Genomic DNA, 21,760 nt, shown 5'->3' with positions numbered 1-21,760 from the left:
CCAGATTTATCAGAAATTCACCCTCTATGAAACTCTTTATGATCCCAACAGGCCTGATTCCTCTCACTTGTTTTATTTCTAAACTATAAATATTGTTTTTTCTCTCCTCAGTGTGGAAATTCAGCTATATCCATTTTACATGCTTACTGGAGTAGAAAACTGCCTAATCAGATAGGAAAGCAGTTGGCGGTGTATAAATCAGACTTTGCCAAGGATTTCAAAGTGTGAAACTGGCAGACGAGCACAAAACCTAGGAGTTCTGCCTTTCCCCAGCTTCCCTGTAGAGATTTTACATGGCAAATCTGATCACCAGAGCCATCTGTATAAATACATGGGTGTGTTGTCCTGAATTAACACAGCTGCTCTACTAGGGAATGTAATTAAGGTCATATTTTTAAATTTCCCCACCAGAATGTCTGAAATACAGATTTATATACCAGGAATAAGAATCTTATCTTGATTTTGATGAGGAAATGACTTGTAATATGTGTTTTACTACCAACAAGTCTAACAGAGAGCCCAAAGTTAAGTTCAGAGTGCTCCTTAGTGATGCTCCAGGGATGAATTTACCCTCTCCTGTCCTGCAGATCAGTAACACTATGATATTGAAAGTAATGCTGTGCTACAAACAGCTTTCCTTATGCTCAAAGGAAAAAAAATAACCCAGAACCTTTTATATGCGAATGGTTTTACTCTAAGGTTGCCTGCTTTACTCAGTTGACATTCCTTCCTAGCGTTCACGTTGAAACAGGGCTAAGTAAAGATTCATGTGGTAGTGGTGACAGGAGGAGTTGTTACACAAGATGTAAAGTTTCCCTTGGATTTTATGTTACGATTTTTTCTCATTACTTAAACAAGAACTACACTGAAGGGGTGCAGGTACCGGGCAATAAAGATTTCCCTTGGTGATGACAAACTCTGAGACCACAAATGGAGGTGCTTACATGCCACAAGTGATACTGCATAATGTTCTTTTCCTTTAGGCGAGGGATTTCTGTCACAAAGGAAACATCTTTATATAAGAACTACTATTGTAGAAAAAAAAAACATTTAGCCCTCATTATACTTGAAGATTTCAATTCCAGGATATTTTATTCAGTAATGTATGGAAAGTATTTCTAAGCGTGCCTTATTTATTACACTGCTTTTGGAGTTGCTTCAATTATTGTCAGTTATTCTGCTTTATCATTTAGTCATACCCAAGTACAACAGAGGAAATACGCTGGTTTTTAAAGAAAAGAAGGAAACAAGAATACATGTTTTGTGGACAAAACTTTCATACCTGATATATATAAGATGCCTACATATCTGATTTGCAGGTAGTTTATTGAGTCCATTTGTGAGGATTTTGACAAATGAAATTTTTTTTTTTTGTGGCAATGGGTTGTTAAAAAATAAAGGAAACAGGAAAAGAGTTTTGTTGGAATGCTGCAGTTCATCTGTGGGTCACTGGCATGGGAGTTTAGGTGCACGTGATGTGTTAATTGAGAAAGGAAAAATCCGAGACAGGAGTTGATTTAGAACAGTAGATGCCTGTATCAGGGAAACAAACAAAAATGTAAACCCCCAGTCATATTGGTCAAAATACAGATAAGGTTATTGTTGGACAACAGTTGGGGTATTTCAGCTTTTAGGGGATTGGTAGCTATTTTTCTGTACTCCTCAAATCACTGCAAGGTGATGATATATAGAGTAAGAATATTTTATATTCACAAGCAGACTTTTTTCTTTTGAGTAATATGAAATAAGGTTTGAAGTATTGATGGTAGGGTTATTGAACAGTGACATTTCAACTATTGTTTTTTTACTTTTTAGAATACTTTACAGTAAAAAAGTGAGATACAAAAATTAAAGTAGCAGTCTTTTAATGAAAATCCCAATTGCAAGTATCAAAAACTAAGCTGATCTTCTTATCACATTTATTTGGTTTTCTTTAAAAAGTTTAATTTTTTTTTTCCTGATATGTGAACATCATGAAAGCTCTTACTCTAATAAGCCAATTTGAATACAATGATATTGTAAGCTGAAAATGTTTCTCTGTCTTGAATGTCTGAAACTTAGTGTATGTGCTTTGGCGACTGGTTGCAACTGCAGTGAAAGCCAGATTACTGCTACAAAGAATGCTTATGAGCTCCTTTGAAATTGCCATTCTCCAAGGAAAATGTCTGGACATAATAAAATGAGGATAGACTGACAAGTGAAAGGTAGATGGGTAGGTGGAACAGCTGCCACTGCCTTCTTTCTCTCTGGGTATTCTTTTGAACAAGGGCTGTTGTTACACCACATTAAATTTTCTTATGAGTCAGTTCTTACAAACTTCATTTCTTTCAATATGGCTGCAGTAAGTTCATGTCAGCCTGACATGACTATGTCAGAATCTTGTCTGGCAAATATTGTCTTACTATCCTATCCAATTTTCTTTGGTGAAAAATCTGCTTGTAGGAGTTTTTTCCCAGGTAAGATGGCAGAATATAGAAAAATTCAACAAATTTAAACATTCTTTGCCCTGTCGTGCTGCAAGAGCCTTCAAAATTCAGCTTTTCAGTGGTGATATCTTTCTGTTTCTTGAAAAGATATATGATTATATTTATAGCTTTATAGCTAGATTATATTTATATGCTTATAAAATATTTATAAAAATTTTGGCACCAAAACCTTTCCTCTGACAACAGTTTTTTATAGTTTTTTTTTTAGGAATATGCTAAATAGCTACAAGTAAACTTAATGATAGCAGAGGAAGTTTCTAGGAATAGCACCCTGTACAATTTTGACTGTCTGGTGGAAAAATATTTGTGATTTGTTTTAGACAAAGCATTGATTTATGGATTGCTAATGTCAACATACATTTGCTAGATTTTTACTTCATCAGGTACAGAGTTCTGTACCCCCTCTGAGCTTTAAAGTCATGTGGTTATAATTGTTGTCTCAGATGATCTTTTTGTCAGAGTGGGGCTAAAATGTTTTTGCAATGGAGGTGACCTTGACTGAATAATGAATCAAAGTAGGCTCAGGTATCAATCACTAATTATGCCATAGAGAAGATATTTCAGTAGATTTTTAGATGTCATCACTCAAAGAAAGACTGTTTTAAAGGATGAGAGAGGTTTCATTATCCAAAGAAAATACTTTCTCTACTATGATTTAGAAAAAATTATTTAAAGTTTTACATAAATCCCTGAGGTCCTTAGGGAGTCCCGAGTTCTGCTTTAGCATAAGGATGTACTATGTAGACTTTCAAAAGGATGTATTTTAGTTTTAAAATTTTAATTCAACCACCTGGATATTGAGGACTGAAGGCATTCATTCTGAGGACATTTTGTTGCAATCCACCTGTAGGCTAAAACTGAAGACTGCTATGCCTTACTGATTCCCTGCTCTCCTAGTGCACATTTGGTTTATTTTCACAAAAATTGTTAAAATACTGAGATAAAAATATATTAAAACCAACTGGATCAAAGTTAGTTCTGGTCTATTAGATAAATCAGTGCTCACTCAGGTGCTGGGCTGCAGTTCAATCCAAGACATTTGGCTCAGATTAAATTAATTTAATAGTCACATCTCACATATCTTAAAACAGTGGGATGTTCTGCTTGAGAAAGGCAGAAAATGGAACTAGCATGAATGATGGATCATTTCTTACCTTTAGGTGGTCTTTTCAGACTTGAATTTATTTTGAGGGAGAGCTGATCCTGCTTATGTTGTCCTTGGCTTCTGAGTTAAATGAAACAAAACAAACTTGTCTCAGGATTCTGTTTTTCCAGTCAAGTGTGAGCAGGATTTTGAGAAAGATGCTCCAAATATTACGGTTCTCCGTACCTGAAGAATTTTTGTATTTCTGTACTCCTTTAATTACAGAAATTCTCTACTTAACCAATTAAGTAGATGTTCCTTTGCTGTTATTTAAGAGAAAAATGAAAAAAATTTTTTTTTCCTTTATTATATTTAACTCATTCATAACAATTTAAATACATCTGAAGAATTTCCTAAGTCTGCTTTTTGAAACTAAATCTTCTTGCACTTGCAAAACTGTAAATTAAAGAGACATGGAACTGCCATATTTCAGGACTTTGTTCTGTATATCTTAAAGGAATGAAAATCCTTTTTAGATGATTGGACCTGCTCTCATGAGTAATGACTGTTTGCCCCTCTAAATGTTTTTTTTTGCCAGTATTATCTTATCTCTATTATTATATTACAGATCACTCCTTTTGGCAGTATGAGTATTAAATTTACTAATTAAATTCCTTAAAAGGAAAAAATTAGATTCTTGGGCTTGTTTCTTAATGTCTGAGCATTTTTATTTAGCTGCTTTTATGCCCTTTGCCCCCTTTTAATTTCAAGACAATATGGCCATAATCAGACAGGGTGAATAGATACCATTTCAGTATATATAGTGAATAGATGTCCTTATTGGTCATCCAGTGATTACATCAATTTGTGACAGATAGATTTGTGTTTGGGATTAAAGAATGGTTGCTGTGTTTAGGTGTCCACACACTTCTGTTGAGCTAACCAAAGCACCAAATTTGAAGTCAGTGCTGGCTTTCCTCTAGTTCCATAGTAGCTAATTTAGCATAAACCCTGCTGATACAAACTTATTTCATCAGCATTTTCTGACAAAGATCGAAACACTAGAGTGAGTTTTTGGCAGTGGATACTTTCTATCATTTTTGGTTTGGTACTAAAATGATCAAGGCCACCTTTCTGTACTGTTGACTCATTGCCTTAGACTGTAGCTCCACAATGAATTTATGCTGGTCATGTCTCTGACTCATGCATTTGTGACCATATGTTGGACCAAAATCAGGAACTGATCCAGTTAAACTAACTTAGAAAAACAAAACCAAGTCATTTTGATTTGCATCAGTTCCTCAATCAGGTTTGTTGTGTTAATACATTCATGCCAGAGTAAAGGAGGGTTATTGATAGAAGAAACAAGCAGTCAAAGGTACTAAAGGGGGAAGGAGTACTTGTTTCTACATCAGTGCCAGCTATTTGCTGACATAAAGTGTTTACATAACTGGGATTGTAGAGTTACACTGAATCCCAAGCAGTGTCACTGGATATGGGTAAGAAAAATGAGTGAAACAATTTGTATGGAATCACAGAATTATCGAGATTGTAAGAGACCTTCAAGATCATCTAGTCCAACCATCAACCCAGCATCACCAGAATCACTCCTAAATCATATCCCCAAGTGTCACATCCAGATGCCTCTGGAACTTTTCCAGAGATGGTGACTCCACCACCTCCCTGGGCAACTTATTCCAATGCCTAAACACTCTTCCAGTGATATTTTTTTTCTAATATCCAGTGTGAACCTCTGCTGGCTCAACTGAAAGCCGTTTCCTCTTGTCTTTTCATTTGGGACATGGCAGAAGAAACCGACCTGCACCTCACTACAACCTCCTTTCAGATAGCTAGAGAGCAGTGAAGTCCTTCTGAGCCTTATTTTCTCCAGGCTAAACAACCCCAGTTCCCTCAGTCACTCCTCACAGGAGAGGTTTTCTAGACCCTTCACCAGCTCCATTGCCCTTCTCTGGACACACTCGAGCATCTCAGTGTCTCCTTTCCTGAAGTGAGAGGCCCAAAACTGAACACGGTACTCAAGGTGCAGCCTCATCAGTGCTGAATACAATGGGACAATCACTTCCCTGTGATTCCATGTTAGTATCAGCTCATGATTGCCAGTTCTTTCAAAGATTCTCAGGGAATAATGATAAAAACAATAAGAAAAAAATTCACTGCTAGATCAAAAGAAATTAGTTTGTGGATCAAAAAGAAATTCAAATTTTAACTTGTATTTTACTATTTTTAAATGAAAATTTTTGTAAGTGTAATGCAGTGAAATGGTTCAGAAAAAAACTTCTGCCTTTTTATGAAGTTCTTCAGAAGATAAACATCCTCTTTTGCCTTTCCTCCTTTCATTCCTCTGCTTCTTCTTGATCTTACACAGTATTTTCAAATTCATTGAAGCATTACATTTTTTAAGGTTATCACCAAACTTGGGCCTCTGGAATGGATTCTTAATACTCCCAGTCATCACAGAGTTCATCATGGTAAGATAAAAGTGGAACCCCTTATTCCTTGGTGTGTTTTTTTTTTTCTCAAGGTCACTATTTGTATAGTAATAGTAATGTAATAAAATTATATTATAAAATCAGTTTACAGAAAGATTTTGATTTTGACCACTACTTCAGAAATGGTTCCTCTTCCGTAGAAAATTTCACAGTATTTTAAAAAAGATTTTCAGATCTTCTGTTTAATTTAAACATTTTTATGTTTAAGATTAATTATTGAGCAGAAATTAAGTCTGGATAACATGAAATAATTTGAAGACTTTGAGCAAAAAAATTCAATGTTTTTAAGTATGAAGTGATAGAAAAGCATCTCATCCTTCTCTGACTACTGAATCATCAACAAACACACTTTTGCATTCAAATTCAAGCACTGTATATGTGAAAAACATGGCTAGGTTTTAGAAGAACTTTTAAATATTTTAGTGGAATTTGATTTCACCTGTCTGAATTATTGGTATCTCAATTCACAGAAGTGCATGATGATTGATTTTTCACCAGTATTCAGAGGCCTTTGAGAGTGTACTGCGTATGTAAATTGTATTAATAACTCCACTGCATACTGAAAAATATCATGAACATATCTGAGAAACAGAAGTGAATTTCACAGATGTCCTTAGCTCATTCAGTGTGCAGAAATAGTAAGTTTAAAAAAAATATATAGGGGAATGGAAGAACAATTTGAAACAGACTCAAATGTACAGAGGATGTTACTAATGTTTATTATATCCTCACAATCACTGTATCCACAGTGGTGGTGCTGTAAGTGTCTAGTCCTTTAAATTTGCACAACTACTGGTAATCCTCAGGGAAACACTCTGCTGTTATTTGCTCATCTGTAAACTAAACTAATGCTCTCATCCTGATTGGAGTTAAGCTGAATTGTTCCAGAGCTGATCAGGGGCTGTACAGTTGCTCCAGATTACCTGCATGAACTTAAGGATATGTAACCAATATTTCTTCGCTCATAGCTTTGAGAGGACTGCTTATATACAAATATATTCCCTAGAAAACATAGAAGGAGCAGTTTTCCTCACACTGAAATTAATAGGACAGAATCAGATGTATGATATAGAGGATAGAGACACCTGATAGCTATTAATGAGATGATTACGCATATATGCATTTAGCATATATTTTCTTAGGTATAAACTGGTGGAATAATTTTTGTTTGCTTTTTAATTTGTTTTTTATAAATATATTTTGATCTGGTTTTACTCTCCAAATGAATCCTTTTATTTCATAGAAGTTTTGGGTGTGACAGATTGGATTTGTATGTTTGAATCTGAATAGAAGGAGAGCAATAAGGCTGTTAAGGAAAAAGAAATTTCATAGAAGTATGAGGAATGGTGGGTTAGCTATCTTTTAAAGTTATTTTTAGGCTATAAAGCGATGAAAATGATGACTTTCCTTCATAATTCAGTTGCTAGTATTCTTCTTTATCCCATTACTTGTCTCATAATTTATTTTTATTATAGGTAGAAATCCCTACTGCATTGACAAAAATTATGGTGGCACACTCATTATCTGGGACAGGATATTTGGTAAGTTACAGAAGGTGTTCTCTGTCATGTTTGGTCAGTGTGGCAAAAATATGTATACGTTTGAATTTGATTGTTTGTCATTCTTTTGTTTTCTTCTTCCATCAGGAACATTTGAGGCCGAAGATGAAAAAGTTGTGTATGGCTTAACACATCCAGTAAATTCGTTTGATCCCATCATGCTCCAGGTGCTATAGTTTGTGTCACTGACTGTGATATCTTCAACATTCAGTCATATTCAAAAGAAACCCCTCTATTAGGCACAGTTGAGGCCATCCTTGCATTCCTGACCAGTCAATTACTTTATCTACAATTTCTTCAGTATTTCATTCTGAGACAGCCATTTCCAGTTGCTGCACTGAGTATATGCAGAGTTTGTAGTAATCATGAAAATACAAAACAGTAAAATGAAAAACTGATTAGAACAGTGATGTATAAGGTGTTGGACTGAGTGAGATCTGTTTTGCAATATGCAGTGCAATACGCAGTGAAGCACAGACAAAAGTATATATTTAAAAAAAAAAGAAAAGTAATTAGTGTGGTGCTTCTTAGATTTATTGGTCCAGGTTTAACTTAAGCTAGATAAAAATTCTCTGCAAAAACATGAGAAGTGGTGGAGTCCGTGCTTGCTTTTCATGACTGTTCATCCAAGGAGGGATCTCAAAGAATGAGAAATTCTGCTGTCAGGGCTGTCAGGGCTGTCAGGGCTGGAAAGTGAGAGGATGTGCAATTATATCCATTTCATTCAGATACAAAGTAATTTAGTTATTGAGAGTATGTTGTGTCAAGATCCCAGTAACCAAATCATATAGCATAAATATAGCTATACAATATACCACTAAATACTCTGGAGTGATTACAGGAGACACAGATGGAAGAACAGATTTTCCTCTGAGCAGAAGTCATTGTAATCCTCACCAAATTAACCAAGGGCTTCATATGACTTTTGCCTATTTCAGCCAGGTTTTCTGAACTGTCTTCATCTATTTCTAATTTATTCTCTTTACAGAGTTTGAAAAATAATTTATTTGAAAGTTAAAAATGAATAAAATATAATGTTTTATTAATCTTTTATTTTGCTAACAGTGAAAAATTACTTACTCTTTTTTTCCCAGTTACGTCCCTTGGCTCATATTTGGAACACGTTTTGGGCCACACCTGGATTCTGCAATAAGCTTTCTGTCATATTCAAAGGGCCAGGCTGGGGACCAGGCAAACCTAGACTTGGCCTTCCTGAGGAAATCCCGGTGGTAAATAGAACATGCACAGGCTTTCAGTTGTGTGTAATTTACTTGGACCTCTTAATGCTACTGGATCAACGTTAAAAACTCTACACATGCTATTTTAAATTAGCAAATTAGCAGTCATAAAGCATAGGGGAAGATGAAATGGGAAAAGAAACTGAAGGAAATGAATGTTTTAGCTGTGGGGTTTTTTTCCTTTTTATTTGAAGGAAAAAACATATTTTTAATTTATTTTTTCATTATTCATTTCCTGAAGAGATTTCAAAAATTTTCTCTGGAATATAATAATTTCTCTTTTTTTTCTGATGTGGACACGCACAAACACACAGAGTTAAACTCTGTCTCAGACTAGGTAGTACATAAGTTTGACAGCAGATTATCTTTCTTCAATTATCTGTCTCCCTTTTTGTAAGTGTAAAGAATATTAAGGAGCAACAGGCCATAGCAGGTCACTCTTGAAGGCAAGTGTCTGTTTTGCTTTATACAGATCACTGGAAAAGAAGTTCCCTTCAATCCACCTGTACCAGCTTATTGTAATTGCTATGCACTTGTACATTTTGCTATAATAGTGGACTTGTACACCGAACTTCTTGCTTCTGTAAGTGTAAGTAATTCCTTCCTTTATGAAATAATACCTCCTGCTAAGAGCAATGACACACCACATGTTTAAATATTAAAGCATTGAGCAGAGGCTCTATAGCTGACTCATATCTTACTTGAACTATTAATAACTAGATTCTGTAAAAAGAATCAACATAAATGGCTAAATATATAATTCCATGCTATTAAATATATAATGTTTGATATTGTTTAGTAAACAGTTTTTAATAACCGTATCAGTTATTTACATAATATAAATAATTTGCCTAGAAGATGTATGTGTCTGCTTCAGTTTTTAGAACCTCATGAGGCTTGAAACTCTGTAGGTTTTAAGACGTCAAGGTTGGTCATACCATTGGATGCCCAGGCTTTAGAAGGAAGATTGCAATGGTCTTTCAGTGCTTGCAGTTGGGAACGTTGGTGTCAGCATGAGTTTAGAATTGGAGGAGAACAAAGTCAGGGCAAATCCTTCTTCCAGTCTCCAATATACAACAGCATTGATAGAAATACAGCAAGGAGAAGCATGAATTTATGACCATGGGTTTGGGCTGATGGGATCTCTGTGGTAACTGGTTCCTCTGTGGATACCTGGCAGCCTCTGAAGGTGAACTACAAGGCCATGTCCACCTACAAGAAGGGAGACATTAACTGTTTCTAAGGTTTCACATCCTTCCAAGCTCCTTTTTTTTCTTCTTCCTTTATAACTTTCCCTCATGTACTAAAGCTAAAATTTTCTTGTTATGAAGCAGAATGTGAAACACCTCTCAAGACATACCAGAACACCGCAAAAGTCTATTATTTTGATAAAATGCCCTTTGGTCTTCTTCATAAACCCTTTCTAAGACCTCCCTAAACAGCAGTGTTCTTGTTGAGTTTGTGTCACCCATGTTGCCGTAGCAGGCTGTAAGCATGCCGGGGGCCCCTTGGGTTCTTCAACCTCTGCCCTCCTGTGGGCCTGCCTTGTCCTGGCATGCTCACCTGGCAATTTCCAACCCTTGGCCAACAGCGGTCACAGTCCCCTGCCCACCTCATTGGACACTGCAGTACGTAGCATTCCTGGTATGATACAAAAGGCATACTCTTCTGATTAGTATGGAGTTATTCTACATGCCCTGTTTGCCTCTGCAGTTGCGGGGAATTAGGAGATTACTAGGTCATCTGAGGCTTAGTCTGTTCTAGGGACAGGAAATTAAGCCTAGGCTAAGAATAAATGCCTCCAAAATATACAAGTGAAACAGTATATTATATATACATGATTGCCAATGTTCTTATATTGAGAAAAACCTCTGCAGGGTTGTCCAGATCCACTTCTAGATTCCTACATACATTTGCATAGGAATCAAACTCTGTGTTTGAGTTTTTTTCATTTGTTTCGTTCTGCTGTTGGGTTTTGGTTTGTTTTTTACTTTGTTGTTGCTTTTAGCAGCAAGAATTAAGGAGTCTGATTTTTTCCTGTTTTATTGTTTTTTCTTTTGGCCTTTTTCTGGTCCTGGAAGGAAAAATGGATGGTCCAAATTATTTTATCTGCTGGTAACTGCAGCTGTTTAAGAATAAATAATAAAGAAAGTTGAAAAAGGCACTCAAACTCCAGATAATCATTAAATTCTTTCAGTCATGGAGGAAACATCCTGAAGATCCACTATTTATGAACTTACTGTAGAAAAGCAACTATAAAATTCTCTGCACAAAACTGCAGGGTAATAAGGTAGGATAAGAAGGAGAGTACAGGGCCTGGAAGCACCTCGTCTCAGGACATAAACCTTCAGTGTGGGTGTAGAAAGTGCTGGTCCCAAGGCAGAGTTCCAGCATCGCTCTGCAGCACAGTGGGGAAGCTGTCATGAGAAGGAAGCTTGTGTATGAATAACTTTACTTGGCAAAAATCTTCCTTCAATATCAGTTTTCCACTACACTGAATTATGAAATGTCTATGGATACAACTGGAACGTTCTGTCTGGCTATGAATTATGTCATAACTGTGGCATAGCTCCATAAATGGAGAAAACTAACTGTTTTCCTCATCTTTAGGTATAAGTTCCATTTCATAACAGCCGTAAGACACAGCACACAGCTATTACATTTCTCAAGTGATTACAGTTGCTCAGTGTTTGGTCTCGCGCCCTGTAGAAGTGTTAAATTTCTCTATTCGTAAAGAGCAACCATATACCTTCTGTCTGAATGACCTACATTTAACTTATGAAAAGAGCAAAACAGGAAAGAAAAAATATATATTTTCCACAGGAGAGAGCATACAGTGTTTGTTTTCTGTATAGTGGTCTGCACTACATCTAGTGAATAAAAATTGCTTTCTGAGCTCTGCACATCTAGATCTGATCCAAAGCTCATTGAAGAAATGGGATTTGGATCAGTCCCAGAGAGAGTGCTAGGAGTGTAAAACTGCAGCACATTCAAAGCAAAACTCTCATAGCTCCAGAACTGCAGGTATCGTATAAATTGAAGTGAAGTGCACCTTAAACACATTTTGCAGTGTCTTTTTTTATTGTTGATAGATACTATAACTTTTACTGTGCATATAATTACATGAATAAGTGAGCAGTTTCAATTAGATGAAAATTAGTAAGGGGTAAGATAGATCTCTTGAAAGTTAAGAACACATTTAATGTATCCATTAAGTAGGGCATCACCAAGTAGTGTGTATGCAATATTGCTAAGAATTTACAATTTTTTCTAGGAATTCTAAGTTAAAATAAATTCATACAGCCAAAGACACCTAACAGCAGAAAATTCATAGCATTGTATTAGCGTTCCTAACTTGAATGTTGAAAGTGTCTGATGTATGAGAGCAGGGCATCTGTTAACTTAGGAAACATGCTGGCATCATTCCTAGCAGTTCTTTTGAACCACTGGACAAATCAGAATGAGAAAATGCATCCATGTTATTCTTCAAAAGGAATAGAAAACCTGTTTCTTTGCAATATAAAAGTCAATTTGGAATATTTCAATGCTCATCTAAATACAGGTTTGGAAGAACATTTCCTTTGTTTAAATTAATTATTTTTTCATTACTAAAAAAACCATGAAATAATAATGCTACGGCATTCTGTTAATTACAAAGCCATGTAAACCTCTTACTAAATTCAATAATCCCCTTCCCCCTCCTTTTTTAAGGCTCAAAGATATTTTTAAAGCTTTGAATGAAATGAAAATCCAACAGAAATATTTTTTTCTGTTTGATTGCAGCCAATAACCACATTGCAAAGTTGTGGCTGACTTGTAATTGGGGAACCTGCTGTGGTCCCACATGCTTCTCTGTTTATACAAATACTCCAGTATATAAATATTCATTTATTTTATATATACATCCATGCATATGTTTAAGTGGAACAAGGATGCTAACACTAATGAAGGTGTAAAAGGCACATTCTTTTCACACTGCTGCTTGCAGTGCATAGATTTAATATATGATGTTAGTTTAGTGATATAACCCACTGACTATTTTGTTGATTTTGGTAGAGTAATGCCTAGAAAATGGATGCCTCAGCTGCCAGCATCCACTTCATAGGGTGATACATGTTTGAAAGCAAATAAAAGAATCAAGGCAGCATATACCACTGGAACTGTAAGAGAAAGTTAGGGAAGAAAACTAACAGTGGTAAAATTTATGCTATATGGCTGATTTTCTAAAACCTATTATTCCCAGTTGCATCTTGGTGTATTTTGCTGAAAATTTCTCAGTAATCCTTGACTAGGAGTACAAATGAGGGAACAGGGTTTTTTTGTTGTATGTGAATGTGGTGCGTGTACCTACGGTGAAGGGTAACTTACACCTTCTGCCTTCGTGGTTCCCAGTAAGGCTTTTTGTCTCACCCTTCACTACTCCAAAAGCTGATGTTTTGGGAAGTGGAAAGCTGCCACTCTATGCTCAGGCATTACAGTGCCATGATTTTGTGTGAATCTGATGATAGTGCCAATTTAAAATTAACCAGGATCTGCAGGTTGTGCTTTAGAGTCCTCCAGTCCTTCACATTCTAAGCCACAGCGGGTATTGACCATAAGGAGTTTTACAAATAGCTGGTGTTCAAAATAGTATGGTTCAAGTAGGAGTATGTATGAAGAGAAATGGAAATTGGCCTGAAAAAACAAATCTGTAAAATATGATCACACCTGGCTTAGGTAGTTACTATGCCAAAGAACCTCATGTAGCATTTTAACCACTTAAAGGCTTGTTTACATTTGAGTTTGATTTTTTAAAAAATCATAAGGGTGCTTCAGTTCTTCTGGTTTACAAACAAACATTAAAATGTATTTCTATTCCCATTTTTTTGCTGGAACTCCATGTTTATAACTGATCTGAAATTTATTAATTTCCTTTCAAGTTCTTAATCTGTGCTTTATTCTTCTGTGTTAGATAAATGTAGGGAATAATTTTAATTTTTTTTCCTGTTCTTCTGGAAATGTAAAATAAAATATATCTTTGTGCCAAGAAAAAAGTCCTTGATAGAAGTTATAGGTAAAACTACCACTAAAATTTGACCCCAAATTGTCTGCTTTTTGGGAAGTGTTTCCATCATTTGCTCAAATCCAACTCTTAATGCAATACCAAATTTAGGCTTTAGGCTTGCAGTCTAGCTAATGGCAAGAAATGGAATTCCCAAACTGCTTGGGCTATTCCCACATTCCCAACATGCTGTCTCCATGAATTTCAGCAAAAGATTGGGTTAATAACAGATTTTCAGGCACTTCAGTGAAGGTACTTAAAGGCAGGTAGAATGAATCAGCATCTCAGTTTTCTGCAGCTGGAGTTGCAAGGAAATCCCGATGCCTGGGACTAGCTAGCCAGCTTGGGAACACTGCAAAGGCAGAAAAGTTTGAAATCATGCTGCTCTTTAAAACTGGAAACTGGGGGCACCCTTGCTCATTCATAGCATGTACTGTTGGATCCTTCCTGAAGACAAGTATTAGCACCTGTATGAAAACCATCGCAGTTTCATTCATTTTCCACCAAGTGTGATTTTAACCATATATTGTAATGTAGCAATTCTCTGACTTGATGGAAATCTGGATTTGATGTTCAGTTCTCTTTCCTGCCTAAGAAGATACAAAATCTTGCTCTCCTTTTCTCAGAATAGTGCTCTACCACTCTGGGAGCATTTTTAAGGCAGTCTGCAGAACCTGGTGCATCACACTGGAAACAAAGAAAAATCAGACCCACCTGGCAAGAATGAGTAGGTTAAAAAAACGTTTAATTTTTCAACTTAAAAGTGAGGACAGTCTTTAGGGAGAAAAGTCTTGAATTTCAGTCCTCATTCCCTGGAAAACTCCTTTATTTGACAAGTAACAATCATTGAAAAGCCTATCAAAGCATTTCTAAGAAATTTATGGGTGAGTTCCATTATGCCTGTGCCAAATCATATTTTTCTTTGCTTACTTCTTGAATTTTTGTATGACTCAGTTTGTACAGGAAGCTGAAGGGGGAGTTGAACTCAGTATGGGTAGATGAGCAGTTAAAGAACTCCTCATTTAATTAAATTCAAATAGAGTCCATGCCTGATTTTTATAAAAAAGCTCTGTCCAAACATTATGTCACTTCAAAACAAGCTCTTGCTATTGCTAACAATGGAAAGTTTATCATAAGGAGAAATGGAACAGATTGGTAATGTAGAAATGCAGTAGTAAGTTTGATTCTCACCTGGTACAAATCTGTGCAACAGATTGGCTTGACAGGTGTCATTTGTAAGAATTGTGTTCTGGCTTGTAAACTGGTGAGGCTGCTGTTTAGCTTGCTCATTTCTGGGATTGAGTTTTCTTTGTTCAATAACTGTTGAGGATATCTAAGTAGGTGTTTGTGATGCTTCAGGAAAACAACAGAAACCCGCCCAGACTGAGTGTGTGGTTTGATGTGTTTTGCAAACATGGGCACTCTAAGTTCACACAGCTGTAAAACTTGAGAATATCCTCCTGTGGCCTCCCATGCTCACAGATACTTACCTTAGATCTCTTTGAGGGGTTGGGGCCACGACCGAAGGAAGTTGGGCATGTCACTGAATGGGATTTATTGAAATCAGGGCAGACATTCATGGAGGTTTTTTTTTCCAATGGCTGCAATTGAAGTGCAGGATGCTGTTCATAAACTGTTTTGCTGTTGAAGCAAGAAAGGATTTCTATAACTCAGTCAGATCCACTACTTTTGTTTTGTTTTTGTTTTAATGAAAAAAACGAAAGCTTTTCAAAACTAATATTTGAAACAAAATCAGGGAGGGAAAAAGAATACTGATTAAATATTTGATTTTCAAAGGCAGCTTTGTAGAATACAAAATAAATATTTAATAAATTTTAAAAATTCAAACTGTACAATCAAAATAATTTCTGTTTTCCTGGATTTTTTTTAATGTAATTTTGATGTAAATTTTAAGGACGGAAGTCCTCATGCTGCTATTCTTTCAAGTACTCATGCACATGTTTATTTTTAAAAGTGTTTTAGGTCTGATTGAAATTAATGATAGGAGCTAAAAAGTTTTGCTAATTTAGGAACTAAGCATTGAGTTATCATGCAGGGAAAACACTCATTTTGTTTCTTCTTAAATATGATCATGTCATGTGAGTTGTTATTCTCACCAGTACATTGGCTTTTGTGTCTATTGGGATTCAAAGATGACTATTGTAAAGACCTGGTAACATATGATGAAATTAAAAGAGCAGGGCTGCTGTGATTTTTATCTAGAAATACATTTCTTCCCTCTTGAGTAGAGTCAAAAGGAAATCAATAACTTTGGGAAAAAAACCACATAGGACAGAAGGGAATAACATTAATGTTGTTTTGGAAATACAGCATCCAGGAAACGACTATGAAGGTGGTTACTCCAAGTATGTGTGCTATCCAGAGCAGATATTTTTTTGTAAAACTTAAAGTAGCAAATTACTTTAAAAGGGGACACTAGCATTACTGACTGAGGAAGTTGAAGCTACTGTTCCATAAAAACTCCATTTTCTCCAGAAAATTACTCCAAATGAATTCTTTGTCTGCCTTTTAACAGATGCTATCACAGGGAACAGTTCTCCTGAGAATTGGCTTTATCATTCTGTCCCTGTCATCTTTTGGACTACTTATGGAGAACAAGTAAGATACAAAATATGTGGGTTTTTTTCTTCTTTCGTTATGAATTATTTATAATTATATGTAAATCCCAGAAATTATATCGATAAATAAATACAGATACCCAGACCCACCTGTGGCTGTCTGTTGACTGGAAAATAACACATGACTACCTGGCACCTAAATCCAGGAGTGTTCCCATAGCAAGTAGTGACTACATCTATATTGTTCCTTGCAGAAAAGTTCTGGGATGGGTTTGTCATGTCTCCCTTTGTGCTTGCATTTATTGGGTTCTCTTCCCGAGGCTGTTCAAGGTCAGACTGCAACCATATTGTGCCAGCCCTGTGTAGCACACCATAGGTGCCAGATACAGTGATGATATATGAAGAGCACACAGTGTAGCTCAGAGTAGGCTCAAAATCATGTGAAAGATGGTGTAGGCTTAAGGCTAAACTTAATCAGTATGGCTTCAAATGAAATTGAGTCTTGAATACACCAGGCCAGTGAGATACATTATGAAGTAGTCCATACGAGCACTGTGGCCCTAAAGAAGAGTAAGTTGCATCCAGAGTTTCTTACGAAGAAGTTATTTGCCCTGCCAGAGAAGAAATGTGGAAGTTTCCTTTGAGACTGAGGTGCCAGTACTGCTTTGCACCTGCTGTTCATTATGTTTTCAGAAAGGAATACCTTTCACTTTTATAGACTGAACTATTTAATTCAGGATAGGTAAAAATCTGTCAACATGCCAGATGTGAATAACTCTAGGGAGTTAATAAAGAGGAATTAGTAAAAATTTACAGAAGTAGACTGTTGAAATGATTCTGAACTACTTTTCAGAATTTTGTTGTGGTAATTTTTGAGATCAAAAGACAGTAACTATATATACAGCCCCATCTGTGTGAGTTCAAATATATTTTGCAAGTATGTGTATTCTCACCAGCAGCAAATTCAGTGTTACAAGTCTATGTAAGGTGTATACTATAAAAACCTAACTATAAGGTTAAGAAAGATGACTTGATGTAAGTGCAGGACATCACAGACTAATTCTATTTTCTCCTTTTCACTGAACTTAGAAAAGAAGAAAAGATTGGATGTTAATCTGAATTTATTCCCTTTTCTAGGTCCAAAGCAGGAATTTTGGAAATGATCCGCTGTTTAGTCTTCATAGGTGTTTACAAACTTGGCTACTTCAGGAGTCAGTTTTCAGTCTTGGGCTATGCATATGAGGTAAGACATTTATTTTAAAATATCTATGCTGATTACTCTAGATTTTTTATCTTTTTACAAAAAAGCAGAAACACTGAACATTTACATTTTGCTTTCTTATTTTTCATTATGCTATTTGAATAGAGTATTTTTTTTCTTATCTCTTTGTTTTTCATGTTTTATGATTATTTTGTAAGAAAACTATTCAGGTTTGCTATGGAGATGCCTGTTTTCCTTGAAAAATAGGTTATGAAGGAGAGCATTTACCACTCCCTGCAAAAATAATTTACTTGTGGCCACATGCTTTGAAGTGAATAATAGTAATGCATTGCTGAATTTGAATTGTTTAATTCCCCTTTTATGGGAGAAATCAGAAAATGCTTGGAGGCTGGAAGACTTAAATATAAAATATTTGCTCTGTACTAATCCTGTGCCTCAGAAACAGACTTTTCATCATTGACAAGGAGTGGATGCAGGACTCAATAGACCTATGGTCTGATTACGTATGGCTACTTTCGTGTTCTTAGCACTTTTATCCTGTTCATGCCTTTTGCTTTTTATTATTTTCCTTTTCTTTTCCATACAGTTGGTAGTTCATGTCTCTTTTAATATTACCACAATAAAATAACAATAGTCACTGATATTATTCCTATCTAAATAACAGTACCAGGCTACCTACTGTTGGTTACCAGAAAAGACTGGTTATTCATAACCAGCAAGGGTATGAATGGGTGGCTGGATTAATAGAACCTCATCAGAAAGTTACTCTTTGGCTTAAAATCAGAAAAAAACTCGAATAAAACAGTAGGAACTGAGACTCAGACAAGTTCAAAATGGTTCCTTTGACTTCAAACATATGCAAAATTTATAGCATCTTTCCCAGCTGGCGGTTTCTAGTAGTGGCCTTGCTTCTTCTGCTTTTCTAAGGGAAAAAGAATTAGAAAAATGAGAAAAATCTACTGCTACTGTGGGTCTGGGAGGTTTTTCTGTTCTTTTTTTCTGCCTGTGTTGGAAATCAATAACTAGTAGACAATATTTAAAGCTAGATAAATGCCACTAATTGAGAGTTGTTTAATTCTGTGCTTCCCCCTGCCCCACATTGTTACATTGTCAAAGCTTTGGTGTATAAATCTAACTGTTCTTGAATTCATTTAATAAGAGTCCGCAAGAACTCATCAGGTATTTTAAGGGGTTTGCTTAAATATAATTTGGAAAATGTTTGTATAATTTTCTGAGTAGCCTAATATAGTAGAAAGACTTGAACTGACAAATTCTAAAATTTTGGAACTAATTATCTTGCCCTTGAGACATAGCTTTCAGACTTGAATTATTTGGGTATGCTAACTAAATTCTGGGAGAATTTTGTCATAATATACACCCTTAATATCTGCCTTGCAGAGTTCTGTGTGCATATGTAAAAGTGTCTCTTACTAAGAAATGAGTAAAGTAAAATTATTTGATTATTATTCCTATTTTTATAGGGAATTCTATAGCTTCCTATTCTTTCATGAAGAGGATAACAAAATGAAGTGGTTCTTGCTCTGTTCTTTACATATTTCTGTCATTAAAAAAATTACTTTATTGCCATCTTGAGTTCTTCTCTACTGAATTTTCCTGTTCTTTCTTCCTTTTGTTTTTTTTCTCCTTCATATTACAGTTCTTTTTTGTTCTTTTTTTAGTACTTTGTTTGAAACTATGTAGTCCATTTTTAACAAGAGACAGGAGTACCTTGCTCACAATTTTTCTTTGAAAATACTGAAAAAATAGGTGTCATTCAAATAATTTGCTCTTGGGCAGGCCAGAATAGATAATTCTTCCTAGTGATGCCAGTATTTCCACACTAGACATTTTATCACAAATCCACAATTTGGTGATTTTAATAGCTTTTGTAATCATAGAATCATAGAATGGTAGAATATTTTGGGTTGGAAGTAAAAATGTCCTCTTGTCCAATCCCCTGCAATGAGCAGGGACATCTTCAACTGCATCAGGTTGCTCTGAGCCCCGATCAACCAGATCTTGAAAATTTCCAGGGATGAGGCATCTAACACCTCTCTGAACAATTTGTTCCAGCGCTTCACCACCTTTATAATAAAAAATGTTTTCCTTTTTGTTTGAATACTTGTGATGAACTTCAAAGTGTTCCCCATTTTAAAATAAATGACCCACTTATAAAATAAATGATCCACTTTTGCTCCCAATGCATTATACAATCTCTGGAGTCATGGTAGGCGTGTTCTTATGGGTCTAATGGAATCTATGTTAAAAAAAAAACCTCAGAGGTTGCTGGAGATTTGTTAATTCATGTTGAAAAGTCTTCAAACATCAATGTTTTATCTCAGTATTGACCTGGTAATTTTGTTTTCCTCATCTAAGTATCCCCTCTTCAGCATATAACTAGATTGAGCTGACTTTAATCTTTTAATCTAATATTTCTAGTAATCATAACCTGTAATATACTCAAAAATGTTCTGTTTACATCTTCATCCTTATGTGTTACCAAATTAACAATTCTTTAGTAATCCGGTGTTCAAGAATGAGAGCACATCATGTAAAAGAGTTTATGTTGACTTTTCCTATAAATTATGCCTTCAAGGGCATAATTACTTAGGGATGAAGAAGTGTTTGTAGAATTTAACAAACAATTCTGTCCCAGAATTTTTAAGTTAATGGTGCACATTGCAGCAGATAAGTGCGAGACTGATTTTACCAACAGCATGTTCAATCATTAGTGGAAAAGTGTGCAACTATTTTTGATATGTGTGGGGTTTTTCTGCTACTATGTTTCATATGTTCCTATTTCTCAAGACTACTTTAGAACCAGTAAATAAGATTTCTAATCTTTGCCATGCTATTTGCAGAGCATTTTAACTAGCAAAAATACGTGCTTTAAACTGTAAGTGATTGTGTTTGGCTCATAAGAAGGCTTAACAGTTATCAGAATTACTGCGAGGAATGCCTTCTGGGGGGAATCTTGATGGGAAATACAAAAGAAATGAGAGAAAACTAGGGCGTCAGTGAGAGAAGGGAGAAGAGCAGAGGAAACAAGAAGCAAGCCTTTCCCACTTTGCCATTAGATTAGCTCAGGTGGGCATGAAAAAAGCAGCTGAAGATGTCAATTTGAGCAGAAGGAGCCGTCCTGCTCTCTGGCTCTGTCCTCTTACCCTCCTTGCTGCCCTGCTAACTGGCTTAGCTGGTTGGGCTGACTTAGCCAGACAAAGATTTTTCTTCAGGTAAGTGATGCAACTTGCTGTGGAGCAAGAAAGTTTCTTAATGCTAAGGCTCAAGGAAGGAGGAAGTAAAATGATGCTATAGGTGTGTAAGAAAGAAAGCAAGACTTCTGCTTTTGCTAAAGCTGCAATCTTAATATGTTGTTTTCTGTGTCTGCAGTCAAATAAAGACAGCATTGGCTCCATCGATACTTTGAAGTTGTGTGTTACCAGATTTGGTTCCTTATGAAAATTATGTTATTCTTCTGATCATTTAAATATATTGTCCTTCCTGCTGTTGTATTTGAATTCATTCTATGATATACTCATGGGGATCTCTCGCAGTGTCCTTTTCTTCTCCAAATAAGAAAATAATTTGAAGCTATCATCATTACAAAAGTAATGTAGGAGGTGGAACCGTGTACATTCCTCAGCATGCATTTTCTGTTCCTTTTCCTGTATGTATTTCATATGGATGATTAGCTGAATGTAGAGGGGGGAGGGAGTGTGGATGTTTTTGTTGTTGTTTCTTTGTTTGAGGTTTTATGTTTTGTTTGTTTATTTAAGAAAAAAAGTACTGATATATGAGGAAATTTTTAGATCTTAAGAAAATTATTTCTTGGGTGGAGGTCATTGAAAACCTTGATGACAGGGAATATATTTGACTGGCTTGAAGAGCTGGTGTGTTTTGAGAATGTGTGCTGCCACATCCTATACTAGTTAGCTTTCTTTAGGCTGATTACTTCATGCCTGTGTAATGTGATGATTGTGTGTATTACTAAAGCCAAATCATTTTCTGTCAGACTGGGCCTGGAGCCCCCTAACCACCTGG

The 21,760-nt window shown here is 35.8% G+C and overlaps 1 protein-coding gene across 9 annotated transcripts in view; it reads left to right on the top strand.

Moving 5' to 3' along the window:
- The window catches only part of AGMO (alkylglycerol monooxygenase), a 240,985-nt gene that overhangs the window by 96,407 nt on the left and 122,818 nt on the right, over positions 1-21,760 (top strand). For 8 of the 9 annotated variants that reach the window (XR_001860311.1, XM_017729365.1, XM_017729364.1 and 5 more), the window contains exons 6-12: positions 5,993-6,059; positions 7,556-7,621; positions 7,727-7,806; positions 8,734-8,868; positions 9,350-9,466; positions 16,455-16,537; positions 17,635-17,740. Coding sequence is in view for 7 of the 9 variants with exons in the window: in XM_017729365.1 (XP_017584854.1) it covers positions 5,993-6,059; positions 7,556-7,621; positions 7,727-7,806; positions 8,734-8,868; positions 9,350-9,466; positions 16,455-16,537; positions 17,635-17,740 (654 nt within the window). In the remaining 2 variants the exon portion in view is untranslated. The remainder of the gene's footprint in view (positions 1-5,992; positions 6,060-7,555; positions 7,622-7,726; positions 7,807-8,733; positions 8,869-9,349; positions 9,467-16,454; positions 16,538-17,634; positions 17,741-21,760) is intronic. The other variant, XR_001860312.1, reaches the window with a different exon arrangement.

This window comes from Corvus brachyrhynchos, unplaced genomic scaffold (assembly GCF_000691975.1).
Source record: "Corvus brachyrhynchos isolate BGI_N302 unplaced genomic scaffold, ASM69197v1 scaffold142, whole genome shotgun sequence".
In the NCBI taxonomy this organism is placed as follows: domain Eukaryota; kingdom Metazoa; phylum Chordata; class Aves; order Passeriformes; family Corvidae; genus Corvus; species Corvus brachyrhynchos.
The sequence above is the reverse complement of the archived record's forward strand: the minus strand, read 5'-3'. Positions and strand labels throughout refer to the sequence as shown.